Source organism: Phaethon aethereus, assembly GCF_964289735.1.
Source record: "Phaethon aethereus genome assembly, chromosome: 1".
Taxonomy (NCBI): Eukaryota; Metazoa; Chordata; class Aves; order Phaethontiformes; family Phaethontidae; genus Phaethon; species Phaethon aethereus.
The window spans coordinates 139,055,430-139,073,469 of NC_138575.1; the positions used below are offsets into that span (position 1 = coordinate 139,055,430).

General features: G+C 39.1%; 1 protein-coding gene across 2 annotated transcripts in view; it reads left to right on the forward strand.

Annotated features, from left to right (window-relative positions):
• Positions 1 to 18,040, forward strand: part of MID1 (midline 1) — a gene marked incomplete at both ends in the record, with an annotated part of 100,730 nt that overhangs the window by 38,316 nt on the left and 44,374 nt on the right. For both annotated transcript variants that reach the window (XM_082001855.1, XM_082001856.1), the window contains one exon: positions 17,117 to 17,212. In XM_082001855.1, the coding sequence (XP_081857981.1) occupies positions 17,117 to 17,212 (96 nt within the window). The remainder of the gene's footprint in view (positions 1 to 17,116; positions 17,213 to 18,040) is intronic.

The window sequence follows — 18,040 nt, forward strand, 5'->3', positions numbered from 1 at the left end:
TTTTTAAATCCGTGGGACTAAAGTGAAAATGCTTTCAGCCTTTTGCAAGACCTGCTGGGAAAAATGAAGTGTGGGCAATATTTAACTTGCATTTTTTATTTAATTGGTGCATTATTTCAATACAAAGTATTATATAGCATTTCTTTCCTCTTTCTCCAGTCTGTTTTTAATTGAGCTTCCAGAGGATGTCCTAATTAGGAGACCCATACTGTATACCCTCAAAAGAATTAAGGATTTCACTTCAACTAAGTGGCATTTTTGACTGTGGCAAAAAAAATGTAATTTAATGGGAGAGAGAAAAACAGGGCAGCCGGGCTATTCAGGAAAAACTGAGAAACAGGCACAAGTTTTATATAAGGATTTGTAATTCACTTAGGTGGTGCTCTTTTCTTTACACTTTTCTAACACTGTATAGTACTAAATTCTCTTAATTTAACTTGTGCTTCTGTGTCAGACAATCCACACACATTTTAAGGCTTTTTCTTCCTTCTACCCTACAACTTTCATGTTGAGCAAGCAAATGTTAAAAGCAGTTAAAAGCAGGCTTGAATCTGTTCTCTCCATTGATGGGTTTTAAAATTAAAACTCTTTGAAACTTTCATACCCATGAGAGCAGCCAGGAGCACTAAACCATAACTGTCTGGTGCCGCATGTTGGCAGACGAAGTCTTGAAAAAAGGGTGGCAATTTTTCCACCCTTGCTTACAGTGCCCAACCAATGCTGGATGGAGGATAATAAATCAGATTTTTCTTTTTAGTAGAGTATATGAAATAGTAAAGGCTGAAGAAGTTTTATTTATCACCTCTCACAACAGCCTGAAAACTGAAAACATCCCTTAATAAATCACAGTTTCTTTCTTTGTGGCAGATTCCAGGTGAAGTAGAAAAGGTGTGATGTTTCTGTAATTGTATACTACCCAGAATGTTCACGGAAACTTGATATCCTGCAGAAGATAAGAATTCAAAGAATAGATTCAATGAAGCTAAGGAAACAAGCTATGTAGACGTTTTATTCACTCATGGTTTACAACATACTTTAAATAGTGTAATCAAACGTACAAAAAAAGTTGGCACATATGTGCTATAATGATGAGCATATTAGGCATATCTGATAAAGCTCACAAGCTTATCGAAATCCTAAAAGCTGATTTTCCTGAAATCTGTCTCCTTGAATATCTGAAACAAAATCTTAAATTCATAGATATTTATTAGTTCCTTGTATTTTTATAAAAAGCACATTAGCTTACTTCATATTTGGATATGATATTTCTTGTAGCTCTGGAGGAACATAAAATAGCGTATAAGAAAGCTTCTAAATAAATATACTTCATTAAGTTCTTCATATAAATATTATTCAAGGCTCAACTATCTATCTTAAAAGATCTTCAGATTTTCACAATTTTAGTAAAATTTATGATTTATGAAAATAAGCATCTTAATTACAGATTTACAGAATAATTTCATTTGGAAAAGACCTCTGGAGGTTATCTAGTCCAGCCCCCTACACAATGAGGGCAGGTTGCTTAAGGACTTACTATTTTGAATATCTTTGAGGATGGAACACCATAGCCTCTTTGGACAACCTCTTCCAGCATTTGAACATCTTCAGGGAGAACAACAGCTACCTTCGACGTGGTAAGACATGGTCAACTTGTTGTCCATCAGGACCTGTGGGACCTTTTCTGTAAGCATCAGGGTGAATATCTGTTTTACCAAATACAGTCTTTCCTTAAAGAAAATCTTTACGGTGATTTCCTTTTCTTTCATTCACATTTGACTTTAGTGTTAGCTGTTCAGCCCTGAGCCTCAAAAGCGTTTTTGATGTACATATTTCATTTGTACCTAAGACATCTCTGAAGGTGCCGGTAGAGAACTCTGCAAAATGAAACAAACCAGTCTTCTATTTACTTTGAAAAGCACCCAGCAGCCAATGTCATACCGCAGTGCACGTTGAGTAGTGGGAATTTACAGCCTTAAATATCAGGACAAATCCAGCAGGAACTACTGAAATCTCCTTTTTCAGACATAAAGTTTCAAAATCATATTCAACAGCAAGACAATAATTTTTCATAAAATGTTTCTGAGGTGCTAGTTTTGTAAGTCTTAACTGGGAATGTTTATCCAGTAAGTTTTCCGTTCAATCATGTGTCAATGGACTGTGATAAAGGCAATGTAGCTCTGTTATGTCAAACCTAGGCAATCATTGAGTCATTGCTTTTGTTGTCATCGGCAATCATGTACATGTTGTTTGGGCAGTAGTTTGATATCAAATATACAGATACTACTATGACTACAAAATAACAATTAATCAGTATCTTGAGCACCCAGGTTACTTGTTGGTACAAGCATATGTTACCAGCACATGGTATCTGTGATGGGAGGGACCTTCTTCTTAACCTAACTGGCTTCTGATGAATCTCATTCAAAGCCCACTGACTCAGTAGAAAAACTAGTATAGCCTTCAATGGAATTGGATTAAAGGCATTTGATCTTAAGGAAATTGAATAATCTGTAAAATAAGGATGATAATGTTTCTCTCTTGTAAAAGTAATTGAAATTCATAGAGAGAAAGTACAAAGTATGCACTATTACTGTTTTATCTCTACTAAGAAAACTGGTTTTATCAATTTTTATTTAGTTACTTAAATGAGTAATTTAAGGCATTTTAAGGCCTCACATATTTGGTCTTTCATTTGTTTCTCTCAATTGAAACAAGGTGGTTACTATGGAAACAAACATATTGCACTATTTGAGTTGCTGTTAGCTTTGGGAACAAATACATTATTACAAAAACAAAAAAACCCTGAGATATTGAACTACAAAGTAGAATAAAACCCTTATTAATTAACAAATCCTGGGTAAACGCTAGTTTTGTACTGTGTGTGGAATAGAAACTACTCTGGCAGAAACAAATGAAAAAAATGAAAGTTAAGGGAGCTGTCATTTCAATCTTGAATAATACTATCTAGGATATGCAATATTCCAGATGTAATTCCCATATCCTGCATGAACAATTACAACAAAGTGAAAGGCTTATTGATGCCAATGTGCTTTTCCTGCCACAGGGTAACTGCAAGTGTATACACTTCTAGAAACAATGGAGCAATTGGGAAAACAGAGCCTCTCTTGGCACCAGTTTTGCAGGCAATATGTGGCATAGTCCTCCTGGCACCCCCTCAGCTATTTGCACAGTCATTTTCCTGGCCATCTCACAGACTTGCATGTTCACGCACGGAGCAAACAGGCGCGCGTGCAGAGAAAGCAGGAATCAAAGCCCCCCAGTCTGGGAGAGCCTGACGTCCTGAGGGTTGGCACGTGCTGCCAGGCTTTGCTTTCCAAACTCCTGGTGATACGGAAAAGAGTGGACCAGGCCAGCAGGAAGTGGATAGATATCAATTCTCCTCTCCCATACATAACTCACTTTTGACTGTTAGTGACCCTATAATGTCCAAAATCAGCAAAGAACTGCATAACTGAAATCAGCTCAAATGGGGCAAATCCGCTCAAAATACAGGCATGAAGCCCAGTGAGCTAGGATAAGAGCCCAGGATAACCTGCAAGTTGATTTCACTATAGCATTTGCTAAAACACACCCATACGTGTGTGCACACACGTGCATGTAAAGCCACACTTGAAAGAATGCTTCAATTATAGATACAGCTCTTTGACTAATACACCTACTTAATAAATCATCAATCACAGAACAGCCCAGGTTGGAAGGCACCTCAAAAGACGATCTGGTCCAAACTTTCATGGGAAAGGGAGCCTTGATGAGGTTATCTAGACTGTCTGTCCAACTGCATCTTGAAATTTCCAATGATGAGGACTCTACCATGTCCCTGGGGAGGTTGTTACAGTGAATGATTGTAAAATTGCACTGTAAAAATATTCTTACACCAAGATGAAACATCTCCCAGTGCAACTTGCATTCATAGCCCCTTGTCTTCTTCCTGTGGCACCTTGTGAAGAGAGAGCCTGTCCCCTCTTCGTAGCTGCTCTTTAAGCACAGGAATACTGTGATGAGGTCCTCCCTGAGCCTTCTCTTCTCCAGGGAGTAAAAACCTAACTCCTTCAGTCAAAGCTAACTCCTTCAGTCAAGGAAAAGAAGAAAGGAAATTAAAGAGCTGTATTTTCATAGGGTGTTTTAAAAACTGAGTGTACCACATCAGGCTCAGCCTTCAATCAGTGTCGTATGACTTCAAAATGCTATTGTTACTCATGCACAGAAACACCAGAGGACATTCTGCATTCTCCTTCTACACTGTCTGCACATTGCATAACTTATTTTTTCCATGTTACAGAGCATATATGAGTACCTATGTAAATGCATGCTTGTTTTTGTCTCTCTTATACAGCTAAAGGGAAGGTGTTTCTCACAAAGTCAGTAGACCTGACTCTCAGAAACAATGGATGTTAAAAATACAAACCTGAACAAAAGTACAAACCTTAAAAATACATGAAGTCATGTACTGGGTGAATCATGTCCAAGTCTTTTCTCCAAAGAAAACTTTGTCTGAGATCAAAATCAAAATTAGTTACTTAAAGGCCCCCAATAAATACTTCCATAGGCTTTACAGTTTCTATATCGTCCCAAAGTGCCATGAAAAATGTACTTGTATAATCAGCATTGGCTCATGTTTTCAGTGGAAAAAGTTTGCCAGCCTTGATAACAGGGAAAACTTCAAAGGCTGTGATAAATCAAATGAATAATTTGTCCGGAGGAAGTCTGTATAAATTGGTCATGCTATCTAAATGTGTCAGATGAAATGTTAAGATCTCCCTCTCTTTCTCCAGGAATAATTGGATTTGCACATCTCTCTAAATTGCTAGTCTTTTCACCAAAATGTAGGCATGTGTATTTTTCACTGCCTGAATTCCTGTCACGATAAATGATTACAGAAAAGTGGCCAAAGCTATATGGGAGGGTTCAGGCAGGCTGATTCTACATTTTCCTAGTGTTAGCCCACCTGATGTGAAGATGATCAGTAGGCCATGTAAGACTAGCTCAGTTCTGCATCCCTAATTTAGATATGCTGGAGTGGCTAAGATGAAAGAGTCTAAGATTCTTTGTAAATCATTCAAAGGTAAGTTAGAAGGTTTCATTTCTCACACATGAGTTCCTCTAGAGGACCATCATTTCTTCATGTGGTATTCTGGAAGAAGAAGAGGCAACAGGAAAATAGCACTTTAAAATTATCTTGATTTTCCTTAACTTTCTAAGGTTTTAAAGAAGGCTTGGGTTATACCTATTACTTGCTGTTCTTATAGAAAAGGCACTGTGGATTCAGATATTTTATCCTCTGTTATTCATAAGTATTTTGTTCTTAGTTGGACATTTATGAAATTCTAGGAATACTATGAAATTCTAGAAATTCTTATGAAATTCTAGGTACTTAAAAATTACTTTGGTTTTCTATGCATTAAATGCTCACTTTTCTGATGCCCGATTTATCAAATTTACTAATGCAAATTTGTATGTTTAATGTTAAGGCCAAAGACAAAGTATCTTGTCCTTATTTTATCACTAAAATGTTAAGTCTCTTCCTGTTAGAACATGAGGATCTCTTATTATTTGTTCCAGTTCTCCTATGAAGAGAACACAGATCATTCTGCCTTTTAGGTGCAAATCTGAAATGGCAAGAAAACAGAGAAAGTTCCAACTCAGAAGCTGCAGTACAAAATAATGTGTTAGAAATTGAAACAGTGATAGATAAGCCTGTGCCTGCGCAGAGTCAATTTGAAATCTTACGGGTGCATATATTTGGGCTTATATTTACACTTTTTTTGTAAAAACATCCTTTGATTTCCTATGATGTGATCTAGCACCTTGTCAAACTACAGCAGAATTTTTATTTTTTAATGGTATGTTTTAAACGTCTTGAGAGACCAGAGTTCTGTGGTTCTACTAGGGACATATTGTCACAATCCACTGATTCTTACCAACCGAAGTTTTACCTCACATATGCTTTCAAACTGTTCATAAACTGAAGCAAAAAATGGAAAATAATATCTGGAATATAATGATGGGTCCTCAAGTACTGACAAAGTAGAACTGGCTTGAGTTACATTTATGGTTTGGCATGCTACAAGAGATTTATTATCATAGGAACGTAGTAAAAACAAACTACAAAAGTACTTACAAACATGTTTTCTTGAGCTAAAATTCACTACTTTGGAGTATCCTCATGCAATTGTTCATATTAGTATGAACAATTCATTATTTCATAATAATTGATTAGTTCATATTAGTAAAATGAAGTACATCTGTGATTATCTGCAATGCTGAAATACGTGAAATACGCAAGTCTGCTGTGGCCTCCACATGGGACGTTTGCTTTTGGTTTGTTGGTTTTTCTAACCATTCCATATACATTGTCAAGGACTGTTAAATTATAATCTGTCATTGAATTATTAGCCCCTCAAATGGTAGTTGAGTTAACATTGAATTGATTATTGTATTTTAATCTGTGTGAACATGGTCTCCAATAGCGACTGAAAAATAATATCTTAGCAGAGGAAGGCAAGTAATTATTTCTTTGGGTGCTCCCCTGCTTGTAGCATGTGTCCCTGTCCTGGTTTCAGCTGGGATAGTGTTAATTTTCTTCACAGAAGCTCATGTGAGTCTATGTTTTAGATTTGGGATGAGAAAATATTGATAATGTGCTGATGTTTTTAGTTGTTGCTGAGCAGTCAAGGACTGTTGAGCTTCCCGTGCTCTGGCCTGCCAGCGAGCAGGCTGGGGGTGCCCGGGGAGCTGGGAGGGGGCACAGCCAGGACAGCTGGCCCAGGCTGGCCAAAGGGATAGTCCATACCATACAATGCCATGCTCGGTATATAAACTGGGGGAGTTGGCCGGGGAGGGGCCACAGCTCAGGAACTAACTGGGCATCAGTCAGCGGGTGGTGAGCAACTGTGCTGTGCATCACTTGTTTTGTATATTCTTTTATAATTATTATTATAATTATTATTATTATTTTTTTTATTTTCCTTGTCCTGTTAAACTGTCTTTATCTCAGCCCATGAGTTTTACCCTTTTCCTTTCCTGATTCTCTTCCCCATCCCGCTGAGGGGTGCGAGGGTGGTTGTTTTGGCTGGGTTAAACCACAACAGTCCTTCTTGGCACCCAACATGGGCACCATGGGTTGAGATAATGACAAAACTGACTGAGGTTGTTAGAACAAATTTGTTATAAAAATTCATTATATTAGTTTGATAGTCACTGGTCATGGTGTTTATTCATTTGCTCTCAAAGTTCTTGTGCTTGTTCTCAGAGATGTGTTCTGTGACTCCTTATTTGCTGTATGTATTTCCCGTTGTGCTGTTTATCATCTCTGGGAACTGGGTCAAGCTTATCGTTGTGCTGTACTTTGTAACAGTGGCTTATGACATGATAAAATGGCTAGTCGTGACAGTAATCTGGTATCTGTACTCAGCATGACCATCATCTCTGTACTTCGGGAGCTATCTCTTAGAAAATATTAATAATTACACTTTTTACCTTTTCTCCTGGGAGAGCCAATCTATGGCAGAGACACCTTCCTTCACCTTCCCCTTCTCCTCCATGCTAGTTACAACAGCTCTTGAGAATTTCGAATATCCTTGGCATCTTCAAACCAGCATGCTCCTATTACTAGTTCTCCTGAATGTGTTTCAGGTCTTGTTCGAAGTTAAACAATTATTTAAAAATACCATCCCCACAACCTCATGCTCACCCCCTGAGCATTTTCTTGAGCATCCAAGTTACTTCCAGACCTTCCACGCAGAAACTCTTGGCATCATACACTGCCAGCAAAGCAAGAGCCAGCAACTGGGTTCAGCTCCGGTTCATAAAATCTAGCAGGAGGTGAGGGGTGCATTGTAGCAGCAGCTGAGCAGTTCACAGCATGACCAAAGAAAAAGGGGCAAAATATGTACATGTTTTGGGGGTAAGAGTGATGAGGGAGGTCAGGATGTCTGGGAATGGAGCTGGATCCACTGCTGAGGTAAAGGGAAGAAAAGCTTTTAGTGTTGTACATTGAATGAGAGAGGATGATACTTCTGCCTGCTGACTATTTCCTTGGTATGCTTTTCTTTCATTTATCGGTTACAAACACAAGGCAAAAATGAAGTGGTATTTTAGTTGTGGTTGTTCCTCCAGTGCATCCGTACTTCAATTATACTCAGATACGAACCTGGTTTTCCAACCAAAAGCTTCTGTTTTTTTGTTGTTGGGTTTTTTTTGGTCTTTTTTGGGTTGGTTTTTTTTGTTGTTGGTTGGTGAATTTGAAATTTGGACTTGATGCCTGATGAAGTAGTGGCAATGAGGGTTAGGCAGGTCAGAACAGAAACTTCACCTGAGTATGACAGAAATAGGAAAAAAAATCTGATTCTAAATCATGATCTATACCTTGCAATTTATACTCATTGTTTAGTTTGAACTCATCTCACCACCATCGCATTGTTTTAACAAGTCCCTAACTATGTAATTGTGCTAAGATTATTTAACATTATTATCAGGTTTTATCCATACCAACTTGTAAAGTCAAAGATTTAAATATAGTAACAACTCTGTAGCTGAAATCTGAGTCAAGGATTATTATTTTCCTAACTCCTAAATTCAAGACCTGGTGCTTGATCAAAAGCTTTGTACCGATAAATTATAATATCAGGTTAAAAAGTATTTTAGATGAATGTTTAAGCCTTCTTTTCAAAAAAGTACTTAATCCTGTGTCTAAACTTTAAAACCGTGAGTAACTCAAGTTCACTATGCCAAACTTCTTTCGGGGCATTTACTCAAGATAGTAGAGGGTTTTAGTTTACTGAATAGGAAATAGAGCAAATGAAGAGAAGAAAACACAGAGAGATTTACAATTCTGTCTAGACCAAGCTCTAACTGTGGGCAGCAAGGCAATGAGCATGTGCCAGAATGAACATTAAACTGGATGGATGCCAACTTTTTTATTGCGAGTAACCTCTTGCAGCTGGAGCCTATTCACTGGAAGGAAAAGGCAGAGCCACCAATGACTTCAGTGTTGCAAAACCAAAGCACTCCAGAGTGAAAGAATTAGCTCATGGTGTACTTCTTGGCAAAATCCTAGAGAGTTTATAAACACCCCCCTTCCCCCCAAAAAAACGTAAAACATAATTGTAAGTGGTGCTTTGTTTAGTATGAATGACCCCAGGTCAGAGTTGGGTCTTTCTGGTTGACTGGTTGGTTGACACTTGCCTCGTGCATCATGCGGTTGGTCAGCGTTTTGATCAGCGTTTTCCAAAAGAGGTGCTGTGCTCACGCGGGCTTACCGATGGTGCCTATATGGCTCCTAATATGCCACCAGAGGAACAGCTGGGAATATATTGTGTTCACAGATGCACCTGTTTCCTCTCTACAGAGGAACTGTGCAGAAAGTCTCTCCCTTTTCTTGCATAAATTCCTGGTGGTGGTCTGTTTAGCCCAACTGCTAGTTGCTGCACCAGTAGCAGACGAAGCCAGTGTGTGTCCTGGGTGACCCTGTCCCTCCAGCTGGGCCAGGAGATGGACTCTCAGCTTCATTCTCTGGATGGATAATTAATATCCTGCCCAAGGACGGCAATCTATAGATGTCCTTCAAAGTGCTGTTTCCTGTACTGAGAAACTCAAATGCAGCTACCTCAAATGGCAGCAGAAAGGGCTGAAATAGATTTGTAACATCTCTGCCGGTCTGCTACCTAACACAGACTAAATCACCATGTTGACCTTCTCTAGTCCTCACCTATTTAGCCATCCTTTCTAACCTGCCAGTTTTGCATAATACTGATTTGCTCTTTATGCATACCTGGTCAGATAAGATGGAATTTTTCAATCGCAAACTGCAGTAATATGTACTGACTGATTAAAAACATATTTTTTTCCATAACACAACTTCTTAAATAAAATAAAATCTTTCAGAAATGTTGAGGCAGACATCTTTAGAAGCCAAGACTTGAACAATGTTGCATAAGTTGTGGTTCTTTAGATGAGCTTTTTGTTTTCTCTTCTTATAAATGTCTGTCATTAGTTATGTGCAAAACCTCAGTTTTCGGAATTACTACTCCCCAGATCTTTCTTGGATTAGGTTAGGCATCTCAGGAGGAGGAGCTCTTGTTGAACTCCTGGTTTCAAGTACATTCCATGTCCTGGGAAGTTGGAAGTGGATGCAGCCAGGATGTTGCAACACAGCTGTGCAACAGTTCAAGTTCTCCCCTTCATTGCACTGGATTTGCCCATGGGGAAAAGAATGAGCTTGTGAACCCTCTCGCTCTCCTCAATAAGTCTTTAATGACATGCTTTAAATGCAGGGTGCCTGGTACTTGTTGGGTTCTTTTAACACTTCAGCTTCCAGTTTGACTACAGCATTAACACCCTCCCCCCCCCCCCAAATCAAATATATTTGGGCTTCAAATATAGCTATAGTTTTGCAAACCTTGATTAACTCACATATCATCCCAAGACTGGTTTTGGTTTTTAATTTAGTCAAATGCTTTATCTAGTCTTTCTTGATCCTTGATTCTTGATCATTATTCTGGTCCTTATTTGATTAATGATTCATTAGAAATAGGGATGAGCCAACCCTCCAGATCCCAGCCAAGCCAACATTTGGATATCTTATAATAGTTCAATTGAAATGGGAATGTCTAAAAAAATTGCTTGTCCTAGATAGTCAATTTTGTCACTGTGTAAACTGTGGCAAAGTTTTTATAGCATGTTTGAATGCCCTCAGAAAAATACTTTCTCAGTTTACAAGAAAATTGCGTTTTCTTTCAGTTTTTGGTATGTCCATTTCACATTATACTATTGAATATAACTAAGCAGTATCAATTCCATTGGTCTGTGTTCTTGGTAGTCATGGTCCCTATTACGGGCAGAACAGTTTTTAAGTGTATATATATAGTTTCTTTCCCAAACATACTACTACACATCAAAGGAAAACTTTTGCTATAGTGTACTATATATGGCTCTCATCTTGTCCTTTTTCCTCAGAAGCCCCAGCTGTGAAATGTCTGTTATGCTCTGAGGAATGGAGGAGAAGCAGTGAGGGCAGACTGAAGAGCATGGCAGCAAAGCAACTCACAACGTTGATTAGTGTAGTTGAATCAAACGGCGGAGCTGTGGCTGCAAGTGGCAAGCACCCACGGTATATTTGAGGGCATGGCTTTGCAGAGAAGTGAGGGTGCAGTTGTAGGTTTTCCCCAGAATATTGTCCTATCAGTTAATAAAGATTTTATGCGGTCAAATCTGAATCAAGAATCCTTTAATTTTCACAATGTCTCCTTTTAAATAAGGGTTAATAAAAAAATAAGCAACATTCCTATGAAATATGGAAATAGACCTAACTTAGTTAATATCACTTAAGCCATAGTGGCTTCAAATGCAGCTATTTTTATTGTACTTTTTACAAAAATAATCCCGGACAATTAATTAACAGTGCAGTATCTCATGGGTCTTTCCTTGTTATATACTGTGATCACTTGAGGTAAAAGTCTTGGTTCCCGGGAGTGTATAAACATTGTAGCTGTTATTTCTTTTCAGAAAGAAATGCGGACGGCACTTGTCAGGCTCTGCACGCTTGAGACTTGAGGTCAATCATTCCTATTAACTGCAAATGTTACCATCGCCTGGCTGGAGAAATGCAGGGTCGAGCATATGTATCCCACGGAAGAGTAGTCATCTGTTTCAGGACAAGTACATAGAGTAAAAATTAGCTTAAGTTTTTCCATGTGCACCTGGCATGTCCATTTAAATAAAGAACACCAAAGGAAACATTAAACTCGCATACACCCAAAACCTGGCTCAAAACCATGCTTGGTATTCTGGCACTTCTGGAATTGATTGGCAACTTTTTTAATAGGTTAGACACAAGTCCTGGAGGCAACAGGCCTAGTTCATAGAGTATGTCACCGCGACAAGGTGGAAACGTAACTGGAACACATGCAAGCATAACTTCTTTTGAGTTAGGAGGAGAAGCAGTTGCCGTGGAGGTGTGGTTGCATGGACTTTGTTAGTGATAGGGTGTATATTTATGATCTTCAGCCAGCCTGCGTGGACTTCAGCCTACAGACTGATCTGCCACGTCAACACCGCTCTGGTTGCCCTGCCAGCTTGAGTAAGTTAGGATACGATCACACTTCTGCTTTGTGGTGTTTTATTCCTCATCTCTGTTTTACTGCAGTGTAACTGTGCGGCTTTGGGTTACACGCTTTAACAACCAAATCTGAAAATATATAACCTCTCTTTCATTTTGACCATGCCTCACCCTGGTGACTTCTACACCAGGTGAGTTGCACAGGAAATGCAAACTGCTGTCACTGGTTGCTGCTGAAGGGCTTTGATCATGATGGTTTTGGTATAAACCCCGAGCAAGGCTATTGTTACAAAGTACTGTCCCGCAGTGTGTGTCTTAGGACGTGCTGCAGCTTCAGTGGATCAGTTCTCAAAACCCTCCAGTAAGCAGTGAGTGGAAAATACAAATGCATAGTTATATTTAACAATGGCGGGAAAAAGAATATTTTTAAGGAGAAAAAGACAGTGGCTTTACTTCAAATGGAATTTAAAATCTCATTGTAGCTGATAGCTATATGTTTTATCTTGTGGCCCTTTGAGTAGACATTTTTTATGGACCAGGAAAATGCCTCTGAGAAGAAGATCTCTGGGATGTTGTTGTTTTCTCTGCTGTGTTGTAAGGCAGGAGCACACAAGTCAGCATTTTTCTTCTTAAGAAGCTTACAATAATTTATTTTGACAGCATTTTCAACCCATATAGTAGCTTAGAACTATCTGTTTGTGCTACCTTCCTATTTTAGACAAGCGATGCTTTGCGTGAGACTGTTAATTTGGCGAAGGGCATGGGTTCACATTTGGTTTTCATAGACCGATAGATTTAAAAGCCAGAAGAGACCATCTAGTCTGACCTCCCACTTCAATCAGGGCTCAAGCCTCGTGCAATCGTTACTGCAACAAGATCATGACTTCAGCGTGAGCTAGACAGCAGCTTAAAGAAGGCATCCAGTCCTGTGTTGCCTTCCTCTAATTTTTAGCATTAATTTTTCCAACTTCAGACCCTAGTCCCTGGATCATATCATTTTATAGGCATGCAGAGTCAAAATGAAACATCATCCTCAACTGTCCTTTTCAATTACATGTCTGTGATTCCATCTACTTGGAGTTATCCCAAGATTATAGGAATATTTATGTTGTATAGTTGTCAGACCATGCTGAATGGAAAGTAAGCATTCTTTTCACTTTATACTGGATATTGTAAAAACAGTTGCAAAGCACACATGGAATGTCAAGTTCTTGGGCTAGGTCTGCATTGGTAAGTCAGGAAGCATTCAGCCTGGCTTTTGGTTTATGTGAGCAGTTTGCATTCACTGAGTTGACATGCATGAAGCCCGTTCACAGAGCAAATGCATGCCAACTATTGTCCTTTTAAAAACCAACCCCTGCGTTTCTAAGATCAGTTTTTAACAGACAGGTAATGACAAAAATTGGCAAGTGACCAAAAAAGATAAGGAAAGGCAGGTGGAAGTGTTTAAGAAATTACGATTTATCTAGAACACTTCCAAAAATACAGTTGCAATTTTGTTCACCTAAGAGAACAGCAGTAGAAGATTAGGTGGGAGGAAGTAAGGTATTTTGAATAAGCTTATTCTGCCACTCATTTTCACATGTACTCATCATACTGCGGGAGCACACTTTCTCCAGACTTAAAACCTGGCTACAATTCACTATTGCAGGAATTTTGGTCTACAGCACTGGATCAATTTTTCAAGATAGCCAGTGCTTCAAATTTGGCGTTGAAGTTTTACACAACCAGCGAAGTTTCAGATGTGGATGTGAAATGAGTTTGTGATACTTTGGAAAGTCTGAGCAAGTTAAAGTACTTCTGAAATTTAAAGTCTTTCAGGCCCTTTCTGGCTACCCCTATACAGAGTAAAGAAAGAATGCGAGGCTTGAAGTCCGTTTCTGGTACGTACTGTCATGTGGTAACCAAAGCGGTGCTACGGTCCGTACAGCAATGGAATAGGGGAAAGAACTAGAGGAAGATACTGCCAAGAGAAAATCCAGATAAACATACAGCAAGAATTGATCGAGTTTTATGACCTTTAAAACTTTCAAATCAGGCCAGTTTTAAGAGCTGCCATTCAGTATTTGCCCTGGTGAAGCTTTAAAGATTGACATTAATTTCAGAAAGCAGCTGCCAGGTTTTTGCTATTTATTAAGGCATTAATATAAACTGATGTTCTTCAACAGAAATTTATCAAAATTCTTATACTTCTTGACTTAAAAAGACCCCAATCTCTTGCATACCTAACTGCAAGGAAACTAAATTCCAGACTTTCCAGCCGGATAATGACACAGTTCAAGGAGCTACGGCACAGGAACGCCTTAACTCTAATTTTTGTGAGGCAGCTCACTTGATTAGTAATTATCCTCCATTTTGACAACTGGGAAATGCAGAGGACATCAAGAGACCTATGTGAAACCATAATAATGTATATAGATTTATGTTTATATTTACCTGATAGCGAGCTTTTTCTAAAATTTTGTTCTTTATCCAGGATTTGAAAATACCCTGGATATAATAATCTGTATATAATTTATAGGTAAATAAATTTCTGTTTCAGAGAAAAATACTTACTCTTCATGTATTAATGGCCTCAGCTGAAGACACTTTCAGGTTATTTAAAATCACTGCGGTGTTCCATAACAGCTTTAAGAACATTTTTTCTTCATAGTATGTGTAGGTCCTGACAGCATTTATCATGTCCAGTAGTACATTTGAAATTAGGCAATCTCAATCCACAATATACATTTTTCATTTTAAATCTTTTGGTATAAAATATTAGAACATGCACAAATTAATATAAGGTCAATAAGGAGGCACATAAATATCATTTCAAGAGTATTTACACATTTGGTCCGCCTTAACAAACTGTTTTTTAAAGACAAAGGTTATCTGATACTGTAACTATATATGGTATTTTGACTTTGCATCTGAGTCGCAGCTCTACAAAGGCACATCTAACAGCACAGCAAACATGCCTTTGCAATTAAATGATTGTTCACAGTAGAGCTTAGGGAAATAAAAGATACGGCTCAAACCGTTCAGTAAAGAATGCCCGTTCTTGTTACTCTTTGTTTTAATGGGCTATAAAATAAATGCAGTGTAGAAGGTATTTTTACAGCCAGAGCTTGTGATACACGATACGCATGGCTGTGCTGGGAAGAAAATGCCGAAATTACGTACTTTCAAACACCCATCACGCTTCTCGGAAGGGTTATACGCGTAAAGCCATCAAAACCCTGTGCTGTCTTTAAGGGAACAGGACTGACTGCTACTCTGGCATTTACGGCATCAGCCCGGGTAAATGCCGACGTACGTACGGTTCAGCAATGAAATACCGCCAGCTTCACGCGTTCGTAGCCGTATGCAACAAGGAGTAAGGAGACGGTGCGGCTGCCGAAAGGGAGGGCAAGGAGCAAAGCGTTTTAAACCAGCGTGAAATAGGCAGGGAGTAACAGCACCGGGAATCACATACGCATGCGAAATGCGTGCCGGGAGGTGGTGAGGGCGGGGGGAGTGGGTGAGGGAAGTCAGGTGAGGTAATGGTAGCTGAAGGGACTTGAGAGACTGGACAGATACATCAGGGGGAAAAGTAGTAGTGTGAAGAAAAGAATGCCGTCGATAAAAGACGAGGATGGAATTAATGAGACCTCTGCAAGAGACAGTGCAGCCCTTGTTGGGAGGGAAGCACGGGGCCCAGTTCTGGTCCTCTTGTCTGGTACTTCCTAGGTACTGGGGACCGCTCGGAGGACGAAGTGCAATTAAAAGGCAGGGACTGCCAGCCTGGCAGGAATACCAAGCAAGAGACTAGTCTCAGGCACTTAAATAGGTGAATAGCTATGAGGAACAACTTGTCATACCAGCAGTCCCCAGGATTTTCAAAATTAAATGTAAGCCCGTGAAGTTACTGAAATTAATGAGTGTTTACAATCAGGGCTCCTTTTAATGGCTTGCTTCTTTTTTTCCTTCCTCTTTGTGTACTCAAGTTATATTTGCGGGGTTTTGTTATCTCTGTGGAAACTTTGTATTTTATGGGAGGAAAAAAAAAAAAAAAAAAGACATTTTCATGCCCATGTGCTTCCAGGAGATGGAATTTCACGTAAAACAGCAGCTATCATGGAATGCACAGTCCAAAGCGAGGAGCTGGTAGCTGCAAGTTCCACGGTTCACGGCAGGGTCCTGGTCCCAGGGCAGCCAGACCGGGGAGCGAGTGGGTCACAGCCACGCAGACCTCCTTGGATATCCTTCCTGTGGGAGAAGGGAGGCTGAAACATTTGTTTCATAGATCTCAGTCCACCTCACCTGCAGTTGCACACCGGCCAGGATGCGGCCTCCGACCTGGAAGCTGGAAAGCACGCCGAGCTCCCACTGTTGCAGATAGTTATTGCAGCCATAACCAGTTGATAAACACAGGCACAAGCCACAAGCTCTCTCTTAAGAACAATTAGTGAGGGCACGGTCTGTGAGTAGATATTTCATTCTTATGTGTACAAAGGATGTTTTTCTTTAGAATTATTTGTTCAAAGTGTAATTCTACTGAACTAGGGAATTAAATCAATTAGATCAACGCCCTCAGCACTGCGGATGCCAAGAAGAAAGTGCTGACCCGTCGACTGGGTCCTTACAAGTACATGCCCAGAGAGACCTCAGTTAGCAGCAGGCTTTTAAATTCAGATGTTAGACTGAGAGCAGGAAATAAGGAATCAAAAAGTGTTCTCAGCCAAAATAAACCACTTTTGGTGAAATGTTTTTAGCCCCCCTCCTGTTCTCCTTACTCCTCCCCATCCCCTGACCAAAACTAATTGCTTAATCTGGTTTTTAGTAGGTCCTTATAAATCTGTTTTCTAGAACTTGCTCTTATCAAGAACTTTTCTGCTTTTTTGTCTTGCAATACTTGATGCATAAACAAAACGTCTAACGGTGCACACCAAAATGAAAGTCTTATGTTCATAACCTGTCTAATCACAAAATTCAGATCCTGAAAATATATCCATTTTTCAACTGTTCACTTAAACATTAAATTCATCAAAATGCTAATATGTTCTTTCTTTCTGACAGCAAAATTTGGAGAGTAACCTCACCAACCTTATTAAGAGGAATACTGAACTGGAAACACTTTTGGCGAAACTCATTCAGACCTGTCAACATGTAGAAGTGAGTACTGTCCTTCATTTGAAATACTTGTAAGCTTAATTACATTCACTTCATTCAGGAACAAAAGCTTAAACAAAAGAAAAGAAAAAAAAGAAACAAAAAGCAAATGCAGAACTAAATTAAAATTGTGGTAAACTGATTTGGAGCTTTTGAACTGATAAATGGTATTCTGAATACAGATGACCTCCTTTGCATTACTTTCATCCCCTTTTAAGTTATGATATGTTTGCATGGCCCCTACCACTGCTATACTTGAGCACATCACTCACTATATGTAACATGCTTATGTCTTTGCATCCTTTGTGAGGTAGAATAATATTTACAGGTGGAAAACTAAGGCAAAGAAATAGTAACGCCCACATCCACAATAATAATTAGGTTTCTATTGGCTGCCAATTGTGTTTTTCCGTCAGAATTAAGTATCTAAATACATATGTGAACTCAAAAGTCATACATGAAATATATTTCTCTTCAGAAGAAGAAAGATGCTTACAGGCGTTTGAGTTGCCTTAGTTGCATATTACTCTTTGAGTATCACAGAAAATTTTGAGCAGGGAGGTACCTGAATCCATATTTCCCCAAAATCTGAGGGATTTTTTAGATGGCCTCATGAGGGCTTCTGCTCTACATGCAAATTAAAAAAATCAGACCAATTCAGCCGTGGGAGCTAAGACAGGAAGAGACCAGAGTCCAAAGTGGACTCTTTTTTAGCAAAACTTTTCTTTTTACTTTTTGCCACTCCCTAAGACTTTTTCAGTTCCTTATAGTACATTCAGGTCAACAAAGAAAAAATGACTATGAACAAAAAGCTTTCATATCATAAAAGAC